Source organism: Gopherus evgoodei, chromosome 4 (assembly GCF_007399415.2).
Source record: "Gopherus evgoodei ecotype Sinaloan lineage chromosome 4, rGopEvg1_v1.p, whole genome shotgun sequence".
NCBI lineage: Eukaryota > Metazoa > Chordata > Testudines > Testudinidae > Gopherus > Gopherus evgoodei.
The window spans coordinates 109,814,696-109,832,033 of NC_044325.1; the positions used below are offsets into that span (position 1 = coordinate 109,814,696).

The 17,338-nt window shown below is 43.7% G+C and overlaps 1 protein-coding gene across 3 annotated transcripts in view; it reads left to right on the forward strand.

Annotated features, from left to right (window-relative positions):
- The first annotated feature begins 1,306 nt into the window (after nt 1-1,306).
- Nucleotides 1,307-17,338, forward strand: part of TMEM86A (transmembrane protein 86A) — a 51,064-nt gene continuing 35,032 nt past the window's right edge. For all 3 annotated transcript variants that reach the window (XR_004000103.1, XR_004000104.1, XM_030560543.1), the window contains exon 1: nt 1,307-1,462. Coding sequence is in view for 1 of the 3 variants with exons in the window: in XM_030560543.1 (XP_030416403.1) it covers nt 1,442-1,462 (21 nt within the window). In the remaining 2 variants the exon portion in view is untranslated. The remainder of the gene's footprint in view (nt 1,463-17,338) is intronic.

The following is a 17,338-nucleotide window of genomic DNA, read 5'->3' on the forward strand; positions in this document are numbered from 1 at the left end:
ATACATTATGTTGCAGTGGCTGTGATTGTACCATTGAGCATGTCTAACAACCTATGACTTAATGGATGTTTACCAGGATTTATCGAAGGATTGTAATTGAAAATAGCAAAGGAGGAGTTATTAGACTTGACATTATCTCAGAAACACCGATGATAGTATCCTGAACATAATAGTATATTCACCATGTGGGAGATAAAAACAGGAAGAGTAATTATTTAATTGATGCTTATAGAGTTGATATTCCTGTTTATCAAATCTCGTTTACATACTAATATCCGCAACATTGCCCAATCCTTATTATGCAGCTTTTAACCTTCTTCCGGCTTCTGATGTCCCCCATTGGCCTCACTCCATCTTGTCCTAAAATATTTCCTCAGTTGCGCTTTGCTCTGCAAATTTCACTTACAATAACCTATCCTTTAATATATCTATATTTAAATTGTGACCTCTTCTGGGTATGCATCATGGCTTTCCTGATCTGTAGTTTGCCTAGCACACATTTGGTGCATATAATAAGAAATGATAACTTACTGATGGCCATATATCTATTGTGTAATTCAGTTGGTGGTCTAACACATAATGATTAATGGTGTTATTTTAATATCATTTTCCACTATGGTTTACTTGAAAGGATTCTCTCACATATGAGCTCCTTGTTTTATGTATATAAAGATTGGCAAACTATAAGCAGTTTGGAGAGTTGCGCAAAAACTGGCAAGATCTGGATCTACTTTTTTGTTGCCCTGTAGCAACTAGATGTGCCATATTCCAGGAGACTTTGGCACACTAGTAGCAGGTGGGTGAGCCCTTTAGGAAGTGGAATTTGGGACTCTGAGCACAAAAACAGCAGGGTCCATCAGAATCCATGTCTAGAATAAGTTTTTTGCAGCACTATGGTTCCAAGATGTGCTGGATTCTAGAATTTTTTGGCACATAAGTAGCAACTGGACTGGACATTTTCTTTATTTGGGAGCTGGGTTGTGAAAATCAGCAGGCTTTTCTGTGAGTGTATGTGTTTATGCAGGTGTCTGTAAGCGTACCCATGTTTTTGTCTGTGAGTACGTGTGTGTATTTAAGCCTACTGTGGACATGAGAAGGGCAGGAGAAGAAGGGTAAGCAAAAAACTGCAAGCCTATTCCTCTCCTCTTATGAGCTGAGTCTATTCAGCTGCAGGTTGTGAGCCTACAGAAGAAGGCAGAGGGAGGGGCGACTGAGACAGAGCTACCCTGGGATCCCACCCCTAACCGCTCTCCCTTCAGCCCATTGGCTCCGGCCTTTGTGATGTCATTGCGTTCTAAAAAAGAACCCGAAAAACAATCGGCATTGAGAAAAACAGATATATTTTCCCGATCCTATTTAAAGGGAAAGCGCCAGGCACTGGGAACCAGCCGCAGAGCCAGGGTCAGGGAGTGCAGTTCAGCTTGAAGCCTACCGAGCAGACATGGTGTCGCCGGTCACAGTGGTGAGTGCACACGGTGCTTTGCATGGATTGGAGATGAAACAGGAATATAGTAACAATGAAACCCCCAACTTTTTTTTGAGAAGGGGAACCTGTATACATGGGGCGGAGTGTGGGTGGACGGGGACTGGCCCCGTGCTGGGTTGCGTGAAGGATCGCTGCCCCACCAGGGACTGGAGTAATGTGTTGGGGCTGCTGCCTTGGGTTGGTTAAATCGGAGTCTCCATCAGCTGGTTGGCTCTGGGGAGAGGAACGGAGTTGGGGCCAGAATCTAATTTCTTAGGCTCAAGGCTACCATCTTGTCCAGCCTGTGCTTTCCTCTGCTGGGATGTGGGGAGAGAATTACCACCACCTTTAACAGGGGACGGGTGGGGGGAATCCTGCGAAAAAGTGCATTGGATGAAAACACCGTGCACGTGACTAGGAAGCGTGACTTTGTTGATTTCATTTCTCTGGTCTCACCGGTTGGACGCTGTGATGGGGAAGGAGAGCCGTGCTCGGTCAGCCCCCCGCAGCAGCCTGAGCAGAGCTGCCCCATGATTTCTTTAAGGAGCAGCAGGCACTGTCCTATTGCTATTCGTGGTATGTTTGTGATTTATGTGACTGGGCGCGGGTCTGTCAAAATCCCTGTGCGCATTGCACATCTGGGAACCTCTGTGCAGTGTGTGCGCTGTCTGCCCCTGTGGGAGGGATGTGCAAGGTGTATGGACCAGCTCTCTAGCAGCGTGCCTGGCTGTGCATCGTAGGTGTAACGCAGCTTTGTCCACTCACCAGGATAGAGGGATCCTCTGGGGAGTTAAAAAATAAATAAGTTGGTGTCCTCCCTTCACATTATAATCATTTATCCCGATGCATTCTTTTCTTCCTCTCGCCATTCAATCTGGACGAGTAGCTGCAATAGTGGTGGTGGAAGAGGGGATTAGACTCTGTGCCTGGGTCGGCTAATTATCATGACAATTTTGCAAGGCTGATATCATGTTTGTGGCTGGCTGTATGTTTAGGCTTTCCAGTACTACAAAAATATCTCTCTATGCCCAGTTAAAGTAAACTAAAATATTCAGAAAACACTTAGTATTAGCCAGAAATGCTCACCAATATTTTTACATATTCTTTGTATTGTTTTTATGCAATGTTCAGACCATTAGTGAAAAACAAGATACTTAGTGTACCAGATAAATTTTCAGTTATACAAGTATCAATATAAAATATCAATACAACATTCATTGGAGAGGGTATCACACACCCGTTTCATAATGGGATATTCTATTTTACTGCACTTCGGTTCCTGTAGGATAATTTAAAAAATGCTGCATAGATGAAAGACCTTTTTTAACCCTAAAAAAGAAATCATTGTTAAATTTCAGTGTTTATTAACATTAAAGTTTATTGTTCATAGGGGATCATGACTGTATTGTCAATTCTATACATTGATATATCCTCAACATCATATGTTTGTCTAGCCTTTTGACGGGGGGTAGGGAAGGAAGCAAAGAGCAGACTATAACTTCACTTCATGTCAAAATATGAAAGAAAATGAATAATTATAATATATATTGCTATGAACATAAATAGAAATAAAAATATTGCTAGGAATGGACAAAATTATTACACCCATAAAATTAAGAGCAAAATTTGGCCCATAGTATGTGTGTAAAAAAAAAAAAATCTGAAAAACATTTCAGGGTCTCCCTTTGTAACTGACTCTTGCCCATCTTGTTATTTATTACTAGCAGAAGCCAGTATTAAGATGCCTAGTTGTATTTTTCTCTTTCCATTTTCTTTTGGCAGAGTCAGTGTCCTCAAAATATACCTGGACCTGAAATATTGCTTGCAATTCTGCCAGAGACGGGATTGATGTATCTGTTCCTTTTGCCACCTGAGTAATTGCAGGGGTTGAAAATTCTCTCTCTCCTGCTGAACATGATTCATAAATGCTCAAGACAGAAGTAAAAAATAGGTAGCAGCTGTTATAGGTAACTTTCCTTGCTGCCGTCTCTATATTCAGAAATCTTGTGTATTCCATCAGACAGAGTTGCTGTGATAGATCTGCTATTTTCTGCGTTTCTGCTGAGATTCTCTAGTTCCTTTCCAGTGATGTGGGAACCCTTTCTAAGTATAACTGAGTTTCAGTTGTTTTAGTAATCAGCTTTTATTGCCCTCTTCTCCCCCCCAGTGGCCTGCTCCCCATTTTATTCTCTGGACCCCTTAGTTATGTCCATGTTCCTTGCCCTGCCTTGGTTTTCCAAGTCGTTTTGAGCTTGGATGCTCACCCAGGATGCTCTTTTTTGGTAAGTCCTTTCAGAAGGAGACCATTTGGCTTATAATTTTCCTGTGGACTTTTGCCTTCACTTCTATGTCCATTTGTGGTTCTCATCTGCAGACTCAGTTGTCCAGATTATCAGATTTCTGACTTGACAGTTCCTCTGCTGCTTCTTCCTTAGAGACCAGTGAGGGCTGTGTTGCCTCAAGTTCACCTCTAATATTGCTCTTTCTCAGCTGTAGCTGGTCCAGATGGCGTTAGACAGCTGGGTACAGGAAACTCCTGTCTTCTTCCTTCACCAAGCCAGAAGCAGCAACATGGCTTTTGCTTTTTTTTTTTCCCCCCCAAATTACTATTATTGAGGCTTTCATCCTTTAAACTGATCAGAATGTCTATCTTTGAGACTTGGTCCCCGTCTTCCTCTTGTCACAAGGCATCTTTGGACTTTATGCACACATTCATTGGTGCACCCAGTATCATAAGATACACACACATGCACATGTAGGGACATATCTTCCACTACCTTGCTTTAATTTAAATAGACAACCCCACATTTACCCTTACACTAGTATACTAAAATAAATATATCTACCTAGTGTAATGGATTGGATTTTCCTAACATAATCAGTATTTTCATGTACTTGAGTGGTTCACAATTCAGTTGAAAATGGGTGAAAACCAAATAACTCTTGAAACCCCAGATTTTTTTGTAAAAATGAGTAAAAAAAGCAAAGGGCCTTGTCTATGTGGAATAGGAATACTACTACTTGCCTGTCTCACCTGGTAATCAAGAAGCTTAATAAATATAATCCATACTAATACAGTGTGCAAGACCACATGTAGATGTTTGCGTATGAACTATTAGAGCTGGTTGTTTAGAACTGAAGTAACAGTGGCTGTGGCTTTAAGATCTAGAAGTCCAGGTTCAGTCCCTACAGATGAGCCAATATAGGGTGTTATTACTTTAATGTGGAAAAGCACTTTGTGATCCCAGGATCAAAGAACCTCTGTGTATATCTTATGTGCCTCTATATGCCGTCCTCTTTCCAGGAGGCACAGAGTTTATCTGAATGAGTTTAACTGACAAATCTATAACTGCATCAGGAATAACTGTTAGTCAGCAGGTTAAACAGTCCCTTCACTACAGCACATAGCCCAGAGATATTAGGCACCAGCAATTGATATTGATTTGTCATCTTCCCATTTTCAAAGTACTCTGGCCAATGGCTCTCTTTGAAGTGATTCCCTTGTGCTTTACATCAAAGCTGGAAGTTCTTTGATCAAAACACTTCAAAAGCAGTAGGTGCAACAACTCTTTACCCCCATCTTTGCCAGGCCTGCACAATAGTTTCCTGCCTCACATTCCAGTGACTGGCCCTTGCAGTCAGTGCAACAGTAGTGAAGAGGTGAATAGGTCTTTAGAGCCTGAATTAAAATAACTTTGCAATATCTTGAAAACATTGTAAATTTCTCTTTTTACACTCTTAAGGGGCAGCCTTTGAAGTTTGCTCTTAGTGCGTTTGTTCTAGAACATGTTTAAAACCAGACTCTGTAGGCTAGGTAAAGGGGGCGGCTGCCCCTCACTGGCAGAAAAGGGGTTAAAAGCAGCCCTAGGGAGGCTGTGCTGGAAGCAGCCAATTAGAAAGGGTCTGAGAGGAGTAGCCAGTCATGGCCTGGAAAGGCCATATAAGAAAGGCTGCAGGCAGAGCAGAGTTTAGTAACTGACTGGAATGCAAGCATCTGGGACACTTCAGTGCTGTGAGCAGGGACTAGAGAGCTCCTGGCTGGCTGAGGTCCTGGGGTAAGGGCAGAAGAGGGTACTGGAACTGCATGGGAAGTGGCCCTGGGACAATGAACTGCAGTTGTCCCTGAGGGAAGAGGCTGGGTGGAGATTGCGGGTCCCCTGGAAGCGGAGAACGCAGTGTGGCACAGCCGGAGGGCAGTGTCATGAAGAGGATGCTGTGGTCCTAGGAATTGTGTCCAGGAGCAGAGATGACGGTGGGTGAGACTCTACCAGAAAAGGGTGCAGAGCTAATTCCCAGGACCACTAGTAGGTGGTGCTGCAGTGGTGAGTTGTACCCTGTCACAATAATACACAGGTTTTTCCTAAAGGAATGTTGGTTTACCTCAATTTACATATTAGCAACAAACAAAACCATCAAGCTAAACCAGTGGAAGTTATCCTCAGACTGAACTTGCGAGGCAGAGAATTAACATGGCTCCTGCACCCCAGAAGACCACTGGTGCCTGAATCCCCAGGAAGCCTTCCTGACTTTCAGGACAAAGACCATTCCTTTGGAGGAAGTATAAGGGAGAGAGAGACTCCATCTTTATCCTCCACTTGAGGAGACAAAGGAACCAAACACTTTGTGCTTGGTGTGTTGGTTCCTGATCAGAGGATCTAGTCAACCATGCTGGACAAAGACTGATTAGTGAGAAAACTACCTTGAGCGCTGGCTGTAGCTTGTTAAGTTAGGTCTTAGCTATTAGAAAGTGTATTTTTACTTTTGTAACCATTCTCCTTTCTACTTGGGATCACTTAACCTTGCTGAATTTTCACTGTAATCCAACCCTGTGCTGTGTTTGAATGGTAAGGTTTGTTAACGTCAGCTAAAATGATAAGCTGTACTTTTGTCTCTTTAAAGGAGCAATGAACCTTGAGTGTTCCAGGAGAGGGCTGGCGGCTTCAGGGCAGATGGTTTGTGGGAACTTCAGAACTGGGGGTGTGTTGGTCACCTTTCAAGCACTAACCATAGCTAGTGGAGACCTGGGTGGGGCTGTTGTGGTATAGGCCGGTGGTTGGGGCCAGAATGCAGAACCAGGGCTGCACAGCACACACAGGCGCAGGAAACTACAGGCTCATCTGTTGGAGATCAGGCTGTGAGCCACAGCAGCAGAGCATTTAAGGCACACAGGGCAGCTGGTAACACAGCTTCACTGGTCTGTGTTGAACCCCAAAATGTTGCACTGTGTGAAATTACATCTTAAAAGTGAATTGTGGAGCAGAAAATATAGACTAGGGGCCTTCAGTTGTGCTTGTGCAATGATAAAGTCAAGCGTTTTTAAAAGTTGTTTTCTGCTTGTTTCCCCCTTGAAATACAGTCTTCATTCATCTCCTTGTTTGCTGGAAAACTTCAGTAAAACCTTAGGACTGGAACAGTGATAACACATGAAGCTGTATCCAGAGCAGCAGCTGCTCCACTCTACAGTACAAGTGGGAAAGGAAACTGCCTAAAAGTCAATGTTGTGCTTCTCCACTGATCTTGTAAAAGTTGGTAGAAGAAAACAGTGAATCCTTATATTTCATAAGGGAGCAGCAAAGTCAAAACCAACTGCTTTGCAGTTCACCTTTACCAGCCACTTTTCACGTTCCTCTTTTCCCACAGACTTGGGTAGTGCAGTATGCTGGGATAGCTGACTAGCAGACTGAAAAGTGGATGTGGGATATCCTGGGCATATACCATAAAGGCATTATTACCTGATACAAGACCAGAGTAGCACATGGAATTGCATTTGGTTATAATGCATATCATCTTTTGCCTGCCTGCAATATTGGCCTGGGTTGGGAAAAATATTTGAATACAGCAGTTGATATGATTTTTCTCTTGTTTTCTTAGATGATCTTTGTATGTTCATTCCAGATGCAGCAATTGTCTTTGGCTACTCAGGAGTATCATTTTCTCCTAGTTTTTATTTTCCCTCATACTCCTACATGGAATGAAGCAATTTGTTAAAGAGGGAAGAATCCCCGAATGCAAAGAAGTTGGAATATTGGAAGTTTAATTTCCACTGCCACCACAATTTATTGCTTAAAAAAATAACTTATGGAGGCTTGGTCCTGTAAATAGGACATTTTCTCATACATACCATGCATATCTTGTATGCAAGTTATATTCTTAGATAACATAAATAAGGGTATATGCTGCAAAATATATTATGGCATAGAGTCATAGACTCCAAAAACAGAAAGGACCACTGTGATCATTTAGTCTGACTTTTTGCATAAAAGAGGCCATAGGAGCATGTTACAGATACATTACAAGCCATCTCTGCTAGAATCAAGTCTGGACCAGATCCTCAGCTGGTGTCAATCAGTGTAGCTCCTTTGACATCAATGAAGCCTCAGTTGGTGTAAAACAGCATAGATCTGGCCCAGAAATGGCTCATCTCTCTGCCAGGCCTATCCACTGTTCTTCAGTATTTTGACAATTCTGTTGTAACTGACCCTGTTGATGGAAGTTTTCTTACTTACTCTGGGATGCTGTTCCTCCCCACCCCCAATGTCTCAAAGCAATTTCTTTGCCTCCGTGGCATATACCACCTTCCAATCTTAACAGGTAGCTCTTATAGTCTCTTTAGGTATCTCATATCCTCTTGGCCTTTACTTGCTTGTGGTATAGCAGAAGAGAGTTAGTTAATGGAGGAAAGCCAAGATTCTGACCACGCTGGGCAGGTGAAGATTGGGCACATACTGAAGAGATGGAGCACATAGATTGTGACCACTTGCTTTGTGAATTGGGGAGGAGAAGGCAGCATGCCAGTTGCCCCACTGCAGATTATTACGCTAATGGGAAGAGTTAGTAAGTTCTGCCCTTGTTTCTGGAAGGGACTAGTACAGCAACTATTAACACCAGCCTTATGGTGGGTTTGTAAAACTGAAGGGAAAGCCAGCAACAAAACCCAGACTGAAGCGCTGTTTCCTTGGTCTAGGCTAGGATGGTCTAAGGGCCCCTTCTACTAGCAGAAAGAAAGGAAAACTAATGTAATGCATTACATGGAGAGTGTTTGTTTAGTAAGTATTTGCTGATTAATTCTATTCTCACTCAGTAGCCACTGCCATCAGTCTCAATGAAAAGAATGCTTTTTGAAAACGTATTGAAAGAGGTTTTGTCCTCTCCCACTTAAACAGTTTCCAGTATGGGTCTAGAGGGGCTCATTACTGAGAGCCACTGTCAGCTCATGCCTTCTAGCAGCCTCAGAGCCCCTGCTGTCTCTGGGGCCAGGGTATTATTTAGGCTTGACCTCACCCACCCACTGATAGCCTTGCTAGCATAGCTGTAGCTTCTAGACAGAACACTTTGACTTGTAGCCTGTGATTTTTCAAATGATCTTAAAGACATTTGGCCTCTAATGGGATTTAGGTGCCTAACTCCCTTAGACCTCTTAAAATCTAGTGCTGCTCAACTAGCAGCAGCAATGGTAGACTCTGCAGAAGGTTTAGGCAGTTTAACCCTTGCCTGTACTGGTGTTTCCCCCATCACTACCCCTGGCGGAGCATCACAGCTCTGATTGTTCCCTGGTCTTGACAAGGCTGAATTGGTTAGAAACCATTTTCAAGCATAGTAACACTATAATATGATGGGCCAGTTGGGGTCCATGTATGTTGTATCAGGGTTAAAGAACAGGTTACAACTGTATTTGAAGCCATGTGATAGGCTATGTAGCAGGTAGTTGGTCTCTAGCTCTGTTTTGGGGACCATGTTCAAGTTGTACTCTACACTTGTGCTAGCAATAGTGGTGGAAATCATGGCTTGCCAATATTATTCATGCCTTAAGAACTGGTGCCTAAAGAAGCCAACTCAACCTGCACTCCCAGGGCTTCTGCTCTAGTCCATTTAGGTTCATATACTGCACCCATCTCTGTGGTAGTGGGAGTCTTCCATTGATGTGTCAAGCAACATGACTAGCATCTGCCATTTGTGCTTTCTCCTCTATCCTTTTACCTCTCCATATGGCTGTACAGCAACATTGACTGCTTCTGCACAAAGAAATCAGTACCCTTAGTTCTCCAATGATAGCATCTGTGGAGTTGGGTTGGTGGTGAATGTATAGTCCTAATTTTCCCCTAGGCCAGACAAGGCCATTGTGTATGGTTGTACTGTATGCATAGTTTAGTTTATGGTCTCTGCACACTTGCCCTTTGGGGACCAAATCTTTAAAGGTGAAGAGTATCATGGGCTCCTAAAGTCAACTCCTATTGAAGTGGGATGCTGGTATCCTTCAAACAGTGCTCTTTGTCCTCAGAATCACATCACAAGCACTAAGTCATATGCTGAATAGCTTTTAAATTCCCCATGGGGCACCTTGAGCTGAAACCTACTTGTTTGCTCATGAGATGTTTCATGGTCTCTGCATGACTAAGGGAAGCAGGGTTCCCTTCCTGTGACCTGTTGGTACACACAGTTTTACTTCAAGGTCTGGAAAAAATAAGAACGAGGCAACACAAGACGGTTACCGAGAATTGCTGAGTATGTAGTGCTGCATATTTCAAAGGACTCCCATTTAGACAGACTGCACATTGGGCTTGCATGAAGGAGGGCTCTTCAAATATTTCCCTGCCTGGTAACTTTTTTGAATGTTTAAATGGTCTTCCAAAGCGCCCCCAAATCATTTCCTACTGTTAGTTGCAACCAAAACCACTTTGAGGCAAATGTTCATGCAGGCATGAACGTGGCACTTGTAATAGCAACACTTCTCACTCCACCTATAGGTGAAATGGGACACTTACCACATAGAAAAACATCCCCACACTGGGAGTCACTGCAAACAGGGCTGTACCTTCTCCTAGGCTAGCAAAAGCATGAATGAGTTTGCCACTGGGCATGCACTTCTCTTTTGGGAAAGCAAGACAAATCTACTATGGTTTTTCTCCCCACAGGATCCTGACAGTAAGTACCTGATGCTTCAGAAGAGCCAACTCCCTTGAGTGATGCCCCTAACTTAGTGCAATATAATACATGGGGAGGAAAGGCACATTCTTCTGTGAGCTTGGCTTGTGATCAGCCTGTGTCCTGATGAATATTTGTAGGTTGTTTTAACCAAAATTCCAGGCCCTTCTGTAGAGAACCTAGGATTTGTTTGCTTTGATTTAAAGGCAGTCATCTTCCTAGGCTACATCCCCTTCCTCAGAAGAGGAAAGCAGTAAAGGAAAGACTCTTGGAAAAATCCATTGCAAGTCTAATGGTAATTGGATTACCACAGTAGAAGGCTAGATCTCATTACAGCTGAAACCTTGTTTTTGTAAACATACATGACAGACGGGAACTACAAAGCATCTGATGGAGATAACATGTTGGGCCTATAAGTATCTAGATAGAGAGAGCTAGAAGCACTGTACGGACTGGTTATTCATCTTCCCATATGTCCTGGGCATCACCAGATCCTTCCAAGCCAATGTCACTGATCAGAGCCCGCTGACTTTCCCTTATTTGTGCTTGTGTGTACATGACTGGTGTTAATTTCTGTGCTTAGAGAATAAACACTGTAGAAAAGCGTGTTTCAACCTGTGGTCTGCAGACCCCTGGGGGTCCACAGACTATGTCTAAGAGGTCTGTGAACAGTTGTCATTACCATAGAACAATGGTATTTAACCTGGGCTCTGCAGACAATGTCTAAGATTTGTAAAGGGGTCAGCACCTCTGAAGTTTTTTAGGGGTCTGCAAGTGGAAAAAAAGTTGAAGACTACGGCTGATACACAATCTTCTACAGCTGTAATATTTATTGAGAGATGATTGAAGTTGTGTAACCAAACAACTCCTATTGCAAAGACAAAAACAGGGTTTCAACCTGCCTGGCTATGTCATAGGAGTGTCCCCATTATTTTTTTTACAGGGACATGTATTGATCCAGTGTTAAGGTTGAGAAATTAAACACTAATCTCAGGATAAAAAACGAGTTGTGATGGAACACAATCTTATTTCCATCTTGTTTATATCCTAATTCTGTTTCACTAGAGGTATTGATAAGTTTTTCCATTCATTCAATATACAATACAAACTAGATTTTTCTTATGCAGTAAGTTCACATAGTTACAGTAGTTTCCAGAATTGTCTTAAGGCTCAGAATAAACAACAAGCCAAGTTTAAACAAAAATGCAGTAAGCTTTTTCTTGACAGAGCTCTAATTACTGCACGCTTCCCTTTTGTAACTTCAATGACACAATTGTTTATGGATATACCTAAAGAGCCCTTGTCACCCTAGCTGACCTGCTATTGAGCAAAGCTTCATGGGCTAGATTGGAACTAGGCCAGTTTTTACCATCTGAGCAGAAAGCCTTATGTCATGACTTTAAAAGATTAGTTATCACTTGCACACTTTTTGCTATGAGAGTCATAACTTCCTCCCTTCCCACCCCCGTCTAGAGAGTGGCTCATGACTGAGTGCCTACCTCAGGACAGATTGTCAAAAACAGGGCAGACACCACAAACTGGTGATGTGTTCTGTAATTAAGTTGCACTAACTCAGTAACAAATGTGAACCTCTGGATCACTTTACGTCTTACCGTGGAGTCACAGATGGGTCCACTTAGGCTCTCTAGTCTGTCTCGCCACCCAGGCAAGCTAGACTTAGTGATAGTCACTTACGCATGAAGTATTCAGGTTGCTTCCAGTCCCAAGAGACCAGTCACTTACCGCAGGTAAATTTTGTATCTTTAATCTCATACCAAAGACAGCACTTATAACCAATCCTATAATAGTTAAACTAACTAAAAGGTTTATTAAGAAAGAGAAATTAGTTATTTACAGGTTAAAGCAAGCATATACAGTGTTACATTCAGTGGTTCCTAAGGATGACAGACGTGGTAATCTAAGTTTAAAATGTCTTTCAGGGGTAACCCACTGGGGATCTCTACCTTAGTTTAAGGTCTCCATCCAAGTGAGAGTTCAAACAGCAAAGAGATGAAAAATTTTCTTGTGACCCTGTTCTGTTATCTTTTACATTTGGCTTCCAGTCAATAAGACAAGCTCCCTTGCAATAGCATTTCCAAGGTGTGATAGAGCCATTCACCAGTCCTTTAAATTGTGATGTCCCTTAGTGGCCTGTTTAATCTTGATAGGCCTCTGAATGGGTGCGGCAACAATCCCCATGGCCAGGTTCACATGTTCAGAGCAAACATTTTCAAAGTTATAAAGGAAAATTTACATATTTCCTTATGGCAGGAAATACAGACATTACAAGTGAGATTAATGCATGCAGCAACTGGCAAGTTTCATAGAGTCTAAACACTAAATACGTTCTTATACGACTAATACCTGTTTTGAACAAAACCAACATACGGGAGAGCTGGTTTGGTTTCCAGCTATGAGTTTGTCAATTCTTAGCTAAGTCCTACTGCATTGGCCAGAGCTGGCACTTGGTTTATCAGCCTTACACCCCTCATGACAAACAACTAGCCTTAGTTATGAACAACTGAAACTGGAGAGTTATAATTAGGGTGACCAGATATCACATTTTTAAAGGGACAGTCCCATTTTCAGGGACTTTTTCTTATATAGGCACCTTATATATCCCCCACCCCCTGTCCTGTTTTTTTCATAGTTGCTATCTGGTAACCCTAGTTATAATAGACATTGCATTTATACCTTAATTAAGGCTGTTGCTCCCGCTCCCACTGTGGTTACATTTTAAGAAATCGGTGCTGATCACCACTGTCAACAATGCAGTGGAATTGAATTGCTTCACTTGCTCAAGTTTTTTTAGTCACATGCCCATAAATCTAAAAAAACCCAGAACTACAAAACACGTTTAAAGGATCCGGGTCTGAAGTCCTTAGACAAAACTCCTTTAGGATGGCTTTTCATATTCATTTTGAAGTATCTATATCCAAAGCAATACCTCAAGGGTCACAAGGGCTTCAGTCACCATAAACTTTGCAGATAATTGCACAGGGCTGAGAGCCATCCATGTTCTGTGGGAAAAATCCACTTAGTTAATGAGAGCATGAAGGGGTCCCATATCAGGGCTCTAATCCAGCTCGCCAGGTAGAATGAGCTATGCTTTCCTCTTGGGAGTTGTATCTATTTGGCTAGAAGTAGCACATTTGATAACCATTTGTTAAACACAGAGTCACTGATGTTTCCTGCAAGACTTTTCTACGTTGTCTCAACTATAAAGTATTTAGTCATTTAACATTTAGTGACAAGTGAATGTAAGACAGCAGAACAGTTCTCCATTTACACTGGTTTTAATGCCATGGGGCCAGATCCTCAGCTGGTATAAATGGACATAGCTCCATTGATGTCAGTGGTGCAAGTACAGATTTATATCACCTGAGGATCTGCCCCATTGATGGCGGTAGTTACTGAGGTTTACCCAGTTGTGAGATTAGACTTAGGCACATGAGGTTTAAATATCCTTGCAGTCTGGGTTTAAAACAATAAGGAATGCCAAAGCTGAGACAACTCATTACTAGGCAGACCATTTTCCTTCGGTGGGCTGTGATGTCCTCTTTCATTAAGACAGCAAATTAAATTACTCCCAAATCTGTAGTCTCAAAGGGTGAAGGGAAACTGGGCCAGCCATACCTTTTTAAATAAGAATTGGTGAAGCGGTATATTGAGCCTTTTGTAGTGTTTGAATGTAGGAAGTCCCTCCATACACCACCCAGAGCCCAACTCTTCATGCAGACAGACTTTAAATCATGTGAAATCAGAATAGGGGCTTGGCTACACTGGAGAGTTGCAGCGCTGGTGGTGGGTTTACAGCGCTGCAACTTAGTAACTGTCCACACCTGCAAGACACATCCAGCGCTGCAACTCCCTGGCTGCAGTGCTGGCTGTACACCTGGTCTACTTGGGGTGTAACAATTGCAGCACTGGTGATGCAGCGCTGCTCATCAAGTGTGGCCACCAAAAGCACTGTTATTGGCCTCCAGGGTATTAGGAGGTATCCCAGAATGCCTGCTCACAACAAACCGGAAGAATGGCTGAACTCTGAGCTCCCCAGAGCTACTTATTTAAAACACAAACACAGCTGCTCCTTGCTCCAGCGAGCGAGCAGAGGCAGGGGAATTGCTTTGGAATGTTCACAGCTGTTTGCTTGAGGAGTGAGGGGAGTCTGTGTTGAGCAGCTGCTTATGTGGTCTGAAGGCTATTTAGGAGTGCATAATTTGCATTTAGTGAATAAGAGAGGGGTGGGGGAAGGGGTCAAAACTTTTTAAATGATTGAAGGTAGGTGCTGTGTATCTTCCAGTCCTTAAACTTGCAAGGCAGGGAGCTGAGAACGGTGTCAGCTCCAAAAATCCACTCTCTGTCTCCCCCACGCTCCCTGTCAAACTCCACCCCACTCGCCAGTTTTGAAAAGCACGTTGCAGCCACTTGAATGCTGGGATAGCTGCCCACAATGCACTACTCCCAACAGCGCTGCAAATTTGGCCACACTGCAGCACTAGTAGATGTCAATGTGGCCACACTGCGGTGCTTTCCCTACACAGCTGTATTCATACAGCTGTAACTCCCAGCGCTGTACAACTGTAAGTGTAGCCATACCCTAACTTGGCATCAGGCGCAGGAATTTCCAAAGGTAACAATATACATTCATGCTAATAGCAGGAAGCTCCAGGTGACCTGTTGCCAAAGATTACAGGTAACTTTCAAATCAAGAGATACAGCTGAACTTCTTTCAGTGTAGAATGGATTAAAGAGACAGAGGGACAGATCCTCAGCTGGTGTAGGTCCAGTGACTTCAGTAGAGCTATGGTGACTTAGTTGTGGGACTGGCACAATTTTCTGCCAGGATCAGTAATTATTTTGTTCCTTGTGCTTTTGTAATAAATGATAGAAGTGTGATCTAAGCCCAAAGCAGGGAGCTAAGCACTCCTAGATTCTAACTCTAGCTGTTACATTGATCCCTTGGGTGGTTTTGGGCAAGTTGTGTAACTTCTGTCTATCTTCCCTTTATCTGTAAAGTGGGCATGATGAGGGCAGACTGTGTGGAACAACTAGCTGTTTGCAGGGCTGGTAAGGATGTTTTGCGCCCTAGGCTAAACTTCCACCTTGTGCCCCTCCTCCACCCCAAGGTGCCCCACCGCCCCCCACGGCAGCTCCCCACTCTGTGCGCTGAGGTGCCCCCTTGCGGCAGCTCACCCCTGCTCTGCACACGAGCACCCCAAATACACCGTTGCTGCTTCACTTCTCCTGCCTCCCAGGCTTGTGGCGCCTAAGCTGATTGGCGCCGCAAGCCTGAGCGGTGGGAGAAGTGAAGCAGCTCACCCCTGCGGGGCAGGGAGTTCCCCTGCATTCTACCTCCTCCTCTCCTTACTTGCTGCAGGCAGCCCTCCCAGCGCTCCCCTGCTCCAGCTCCCTCCGCCTAAATGCCAGCGGCGACCAGGGCACCTAGGTTGTCTAAATGGTTGCACCGGCCCTGGCTGTTTGTGAAACGCTAATTATGTTAGGATTTGGAACATGCACATAGCTGCACCATCTCATGAGTGCAGACCCCTCTCTGCCCCTCTTAAAGTAGTTTATTACCCATGCACATAATCATTAGAATTATTACCTGCAAAACCCACTGGGGTCAGTGGATTGTGCATGTTCAAAACACTCATTGCACTACATTATTGAAAGTGTTTGCACCTGCCAAGCTTGGCTACACTGGGAGGGGAAAGGGCGCATGAGAGGCCTGATGCTATGTCCACCGAAGTCAATGGCAAAATTCCCCACTGACCTCACTGGTGTGAGATCAGACCCATGCAGAGACTAGTGTCTGAAAGTGACTTGAACAAGTCACAGGAAACCTGTGGCAGAGTCTGGAAATTAAAAATCTATATCCCCAATGCCATACTTTAACGTCAAGACTGTCCTGCAAGCATGTCACAGTCAGGTCAAGAACAAAGACAGCTGCCATTTGTTCCTAATATTACATCTCACTGGGATATGCATCTATTGGGGCGCTTCAGTATTTTGCTCTCATTTTCTTCAGCACCACTGGCTTTCTGTGAGAAGAACGTGATCTGCAGTTAAAGCATCTATGCCTGTACTAAGTGTACTAATTCTGCTCTAAATTGGGAACAATGCAATCTGTGCTTCACTCCTAGTATGTATTTCCTATAACAGTGAATCACAGCTTGCTATTGACAGATTCTGCAGATCCAGACAGTACCCTGGTGCTAGCACCTTTACAGTAAATCTCCTTCTTTTACAGCTGTCAGCTCTGTAATGGCTTTCATCACCACTGAAATCCATTATCACCTTTCTTCCCTGTATATCAGATATCTCCTTTAACTTGCAAAGTCCACAGTTGCCAGGCACAGTGTGTGTGTGTGAATTCATTGTGTTAATCTAACAGAAGGAATGTTCCTTCAGCAGTCCCAGAGTCCGGCTAGAGAAAGTTTCACAGAGATAAGAGACTCCTGGCTTTGCTAGGGGAAGAGAGTCTCCCTTGGAATCTTAAACAGGGCTGTGATATGCCATTAGCATACAGTTCAGCCACGTCAGTATTTCTGTAGTCTGTCTTATGGGAAACTGCTATGTGTGTGTTTGAATCACCATTTTCACAGACTCGAATCACTTCCCATAGAATGTACACAGCAGGGACTTCCCAGTTTGGGATGGCCCCATTCCGCACAGAAAGGCCTCTCTTCCCTTTGTTTTAGGCCCCCACTCAGGCCTGTCCATGCAGGGGAACAGTTCTAACTTACACCAGTGGAGGATAGGACATAGTGGAGCGCCTCTCTGCCCTGCTCCTTCCTAACCACGGGAACACATTCCATGCCGGCCATGCCAGAGGGGTAGGGAGCGTACAGGTAGGGTAGGTACAGGAGCGTTCCCCTGCACGGTGGGGGAATTTGCTGCTTATACAGTGCAAATCAGACAGGAGCATCTGGTCTGAATGTATGAAAG